The sequence below is a fragment of the Sturnira hondurensis genome, unplaced genomic scaffold (assembly GCF_014824575.4).
Source record: "Sturnira hondurensis isolate 20B ecotype Veracruz unplaced genomic scaffold, ASM1482457v3 Scaffold0007077, whole genome shotgun sequence".
Taxonomy (NCBI): domain Eukaryota; kingdom Metazoa; phylum Chordata; class Mammalia; order Chiroptera; family Phyllostomidae; genus Sturnira; species Sturnira hondurensis.
In genome coordinates, this window is record NW_028079708.1 from 3350 (window position 1) to 9506 (window position 6157).

The window sequence follows — 6157 nt, forward strand, 5'->3', positions numbered from 1 at the left end:
TGCTATATAAACTTAAGAGATATTATCATTAACATGTATTGACTCACATTATATAGCATGTATTTCTGAGAGTCAAATTTCCTCATGGAGTTCTACCACTGTTTACTGATTTTTCTAATTGCTGAAAATAGAAAGAATCTGCCATTTAACTAATAAAATAGATGATGTTATCATTATACATCCATTTCCTTCCTCTACAATCAGGGATTTCCAGACATGAATCATGGCTGTTGATAACTGCACTGTGTTTACTGACTTCATACTCTTAGGACTCTCTGGCAGGCAGGATGTGCAGCAGGAACTCTTTGTGCTCTTCCTGCTGGTTTATGGCATCACTCTGATGGGCAACCTAGGGATGATCCTGCTGATTAAAATGGACCCCCAGCTCCACATGCCCATGTATTACTTCCTGAGCAATCTGCCATTCAGTGATATCTGCTACTCTTCCTCTGTCTCCCCAAACATACTGACTGATTTCTTATCTCAGCAAAAGAAGATTGCATATAATTTATGTGCTGTTCAGATGTTCGTTTTTGGTACCTTTGCAGATGTGGAATGTGTCACGCTGTCTGTCTTGGCATATGACCGTTACGTAGCCATTTGTAATGCACTTCTGCATGCAACAGCCATGTCTGGTAGAGTCTGTACCCAGCTAATGGCCCTTGTGTACATCCAAAGTCTCTGCAATCTTTACCTATTTCACAATTCAATTGTCATTCTGCAACTCCAATGCCATCCATCTCTTTTTCTGTGACTTCCCACCCTTACTAGCCCTCTCCACCTCAGACACAACCATCAATGAGATAGTCATGTTCACTTACAGTAGCTGTAAGTAGCTGTAAGTAGCTGTAAACCCCAGTAGCTGTGTTCTGGGGTTCAGTATTGTCACTCTCCTCCTGTCCTAAACCTACATCATAACCACCATCCTTAGAAGGAAATCAGCCAAGGGCAGACACAAAGACTTCTCTACCTGTGCCTCCTCTCACTTAACTACTGGGGCTATGTTTTATTGGACACTCCTGTTCATGTATTTCCAACCTTGCTCAAGTCACTCCATGGACACAGACAAAGTGGCTTCTGTTTTCTACACAGTTGTCATTCAGATGTTAAACCCACTGATCTACAGTTTCAGGAATAAGGATGTGAAAGATGTCCTGAAAATAGAACTTGGCACTAAATTGTGTTGTGATTGACCCAAAGTATTTATTTAAAGATCTGGAGAAGATTAGGCATTTTTGTTGTTTTTCAGTTACAATTTTTTCACTGTTTTCCCTATTGCTCCCCTCTACCCCACACCCAACAACTCCTCATTTAATGCACCACTATTCCTCATACCCCTGAGTCCTCTATTTGTGTTCCTTTCCTTGTTCCTTCCCCTTCTTCCTCCGTTTATACTCCTCCCTTCTACCCTCCAGTCACTCTCAGTTTGTTCTTTATTTTCTATTCTCTGCTTCTATTTTGCCCATTTGTTTGTTTTGTTGGTTAGATTCCACTTATAGATGAGATTTTATGGTATTGGTCTTTCACCACCTGGCTTATTTCACTTAGCATAATACTCTCCAGATTTACCCATATTTTAGCCTTATTAGGAGCTCCTGCTTTCCTTCTCATGTGTAGCATTCCATTGTGCAAATATTCCATAGTATTTCGATCCACTCATTTACTGATAGACACTTAGCTTGCCTCCAACACTGGCTCACATAAATTGTGCTGCTATGAACTTTGGAGTGCATCAGTTCTTTTGAATTGCTGTTTCAGGTATCTTGGGGTATAATCTCAGCAGTGGAATTGCTGGGTCAAAATGCAGTTCCATTTTTAGGCATTCTGACATACATTTCTATTGGCTCACTAGTGCCCTTTTTAGGTATTTTTTTTGTTACTGGTCATTGTGTCTAAATGAAATGTAGGTGGCAGTCATTGTTGATCATAATCTTGTCCTTCCACTAAGGGAGACCATTAATTTATTTACTTTAATTTTTTTCCAAGATAATTTTTTATGTCTCCTTCTCTATTCATGGGTAAGTCTCAGTAAGACATCAGGGCAAAGCAAACCTTCCACCCATGTCAGTTCAACTAACTCTCCAAAGGTTCCATTTTTTTCAACAATTAATATAATAAACTTGCTCATTCAGAAGGAGTTTAAGTGTTAGAATATGTTTTTGTCTTATTCCTATGCACTTGTATCATGATATAAATGTTTTATCATAACACTTAGAATTATATGTAGTAAGTAAATAAGAATTTTTAAAAAGAACTCTAGCCCGAACTGAAAGTTGCATAAATCCTGCGTTCAACAGCATCACAGGTGAACTTTACCAAACATTGAAAGAACACTTATTTTGAGCAACTTTTATGAATTTAGTGGAAATCTTTAAAAGACTCTACTTTCCTTATTGCCTCCAGGTTACCATTTCAGTATCAAACAATGGTTTTATTAGAAATAACTCAGGATGTATGTATCATAACATATAAGGTAATATATGGTGATTATTACACATCATAAAACATCTCACTTTGGTAGAAAGGCCAAAAATGACTTTATTTTCAGTCCCATTAATATGCTCTTAAAGTTCATTTCTTACAATTTATTTTAAATAAGAACTTAGCTATGATAAATTATGCATGCATAACTACAATCATATCAAAATTTTATTATATAAACATTCTCTATAAACCTAAAGGAGACTAGCAAAAGAAGAATGAGTAAATTAATGAGTTGTCAAATTGCAACTGTCAATGCAACAGTTTCATTAACATTATTCAGAACAGCTTTTTGCATATAAGCTATATGTTTTTTGAATATTAGAAATCCCATAGGAGACAGCAAAATCAACTTTTCCCTAAGCACCATGATTGTACTATTTTCTGTGTTTACAAAATCTTTATTTTCTAAAAATATTTACTGTGACAGTACTTGTATGTGCATGTCTTTGTGTGCAACGTGAGTGGTAGCCTTTGTAAATTATGAGATGGAGACAATATACCTGTATGAAATCTGGTGAACTGGAAGTAAAGAGTGCTCAGTGTAGTCATTGTACTATTGCTCAGTAAGTACAATATTAGGCAATAAGGTAGGGAAGGGAAAAAGCTATGTTTCAAAAAGGCCAGTGTTTCTCTCTCAATTACCCAGCCTGTAGGGAATAACAGATGATGAAACATCTTATTATACCTGTTACTTGTTCCTGAGAGACTAGTGCCCAAGTCCACACACAGCCATGTTGATATAAGCTAGGTCACTGAGGGGACAGTGTTGAACCCTCTGGCAGACAGACTACAGGTGACAAAGAAATCTGTCATCCAGAACAAGTACAGGTTTTAATTGTGGTTTTCTCATTTCCATTTTAGATTTCTTTAGCTTTTTATCTTCATTTGACTTAAAACATGTTATGAAGCTACTGGAGGGTAAGTATCATACAAACTTTTACTTACTTTTACCAATCTCATTATTCTCAAGACATTCATAAATGGCAAGGAAGAATAAAATGTGAGTATTATTTGTGAATGTGGTTGGATATTTTTTGTTTTTACCATCTTACCTGTACTTTGACATATTTTATAAATATTTTCTGTTTGAAATGAAGTTTTCTTTAAATATCTCTACAAGCACAAAAAAATAGATGAGTTCAGATCAGGTTTTAGAGATCTGCATAAAGATTACTACATCATTATTCAGGGGTAATTCTTTGCCAATTCTACATTTCTCATTTTCTCATATTCCCAGAGAGTAGAAGAGGGCAAGTTTTATATTATATACAATAAATATGCCTAATTTGTGTGAACTCTAACAGTAGAACAGAGAATTTAACTGGCCTTCTAAGCACCAAGTCTTTTTCACCAAAGGATTGCAGATTTCAGAGATTCTCAAGAAGAAGGGGATCAAGAATACAGTCAAGCAATTTTACAATTTCTAGGAAATTGGGATGGAGCCCAGTACAGCTGTAAATCTTTCTGAGGTTATGGGACCATGGACATGTGATGAAGACAGTACCTTGTATCTTGCACATTTGACCTTTTGGTTAATAGATTAAGTGGACTCCAGCACATTACAGTAGAGAGCCTCAAACAGTAATCCACACTTGCTTCTGGGTCCCCTGTTCTTCCAAATACCTACTATCAGGTCCCAACACACCTCCCTCAAGCAGTGCTGTCAGAGGGGGCATGGTTAGCCCTGCATGTTCCACTCTAACCTATCCTCCACGGTGACCCTTCCAATTTCTTCTCTAGCCAACCTTCCCTGCTCTGGGAGTCCTGGATCACAGACTATCTTTATCCCTTGTTGACTGAGGCTGCATAGGACCAGGGGATAATGGGTAAGTGGGGACACCACACATCAAGAAACAAGCCAGGGATGTGCCTGCTTTACAGTATTGGATAATGAGGGACAAATCAAGAAATATATTTGTTATCAGCATGTCTCACTTCACTATGCTTTTTTATTGCAGAATATAACAACACTTACATTGCATCAAGAAAAGAAACAACCTTCTAATTACATATGGGTTATCTGAACCAAACCATTCTAAGTACAATTTGGTCAACTCTGAGGACATCAATTTCCTTATCTATAAGAAGGGAAAATACTACATAGGTTGGCATAGAAAGAAAATGATTTCTTTTATATCAAAGTGTGCTACCTATTCTATATAAGCAGTATTACCGTTTCATCAATTCATATTAAATTGGAAATATTGCAGAGAGTCAGTTTACTTAAAGAGAATGTGCATTGTTGAGCTCTTTTTTTTTCACTGCTGACGAATATAAAGATCCACAGTTTAACTGCTAGGACAGTTAGATAATTTTGCCCTCCACTTGCATTTTCTTCCTCCACAACCAGGGATTTCCAGACTTGAGTGATGGCTGTTGAGAACTGCACCGTGTTTACTGACTTCATACTCTTAGGACTCTCTGACAGGCAGGATGTGCAGCAGGGGCTCTTTGTGCTCTTCCTGCTGGTTTATGGCATCACTGTGATCGCCAACCTAGGGATGATCCTGCTGATCAGCATAGATCCTCGACTCCACACACCCATGTATTATTTCCTGGGCAATTTGTCTTTCTGTGATGTCTGCTACTCCTCCTCTGTCTCTCCCAAGATGCTGGCTGATTTCTTATGTGAGCAAAAGAAGATTGCATATAATTTGTGTGTGGTTCAGATGTTGTTTTTTGGTACCTTTGCAGATGTGGACTGTGTCATGCTGTCTGTAATGGCGTATGACCGTTATGTGGCCATTTGTAATCCCCTTCTGTACACAGTTACCATGTCCAGGAGAGTGTGCATCCAGCTTGTGGCCACTGCCTACACTGCAGGTTTCATGGATCTCACCATCTTTACCTATTTCACAACTCGATTGTCATTTTGTAATTCCAGTATCATCAATCACTTTTTCTGTGACTTCCCACCCTTACTAGCCCTCTCCACCTCAGACAGAACCACTACTGAAATAGTGTTGACTATTTCCTGTACCTGTATTGTGGGGTCCGGTGTCATCACTGTCCTCCTCTCCTACATCTGCATTATAACTACCATCCTTCGCATGAAGTCTGCCACAGGAAGACGCAAAGCCTTCTCTACCTGTGCCTCCCATATAACTGCTGTGGCTATATTTTATGGGACACTTCTTTTCATGTATTTCCGACCTGGTTCAAATTACTCCATGGACATGGACAAAGTGGCCTCTGTTTTCTATGCAGTTGTCATTCCCATGTTAAACCCTGTGATCTACAGTTTGAGGAATAAGGATGTGAAAGGTGCCCTGAGAAAAGCAGTTGGCACTAAGTTATGTACTGGGTGATAGCTTGTTCAATCCAAAGGTTTTATTTATAGATGTTGACAGCTAATGTTTATGGACATAGCATAGTTTTACGTAGTCTCACAAATACAATTCTGGATATTTCCATACCCACCTGTGTGCCTGAATTGAATGTAAAGAATAGTCATTATGAACCTTTATCTCTTTGAAATAAGGAAAAGTAGTAATAGGTTTCCTCAACTGTTTTGCAAAGAGGGTCTTTGTGTACTACGCTCCTCTCTTCATGAGTATATGTATCCCAGAGTTATGTGGTCATATTGCCATCTTCCTCCATGTTTAAAGTTCCAGTTTTTTAAGCAGAAATTTTAATAAACTTGCTTAGCCAGAGTGGAATTTTAATAGTTTAA

The 6157-nt window shown here is 38.1% G+C and overlaps 2 protein-coding genes across 2 annotated transcripts; both read left to right on the forward strand.

Annotated features, from left to right (window-relative positions):
• The first annotated feature begins 223 nt into the window (after positions 1–223).
• On the forward strand, positions 224–1193 carry LOC118990491 (olfactory receptor 1020-like). The gene is given in 3 exon segments (XM_037051099.1): positions 224–681; positions 683–832; positions 863–1193. Coding segments are annotated over 3 exon segments (939 nt in total).
• Positions 1194–4853: 3660 nt separating this feature from the next.
• Positions 4854–5792, forward strand: LOC118990477 (olfactory receptor 1052-like). Its single transcript, XM_037051087.1, has one exon. The coding sequence runs from the start codon at positions 4854–4856 to the stop codon at positions 5790–5792; it is 939 nt and encodes a 312-aa protein (XP_036906982.1).
• The last annotated feature ends 365 nt before the right edge of the window (positions 5793–6157 follow it).

What these genes read in the sequence shown, in the direction of transcription:
- LOC118990477 (XM_037051087.1), top strand. Translation starts at nt 4,854, where the DNA reads ATGGCTGTTGAGAACTGCACCGTGTTTACTGACTTCATACTCTTAGGA.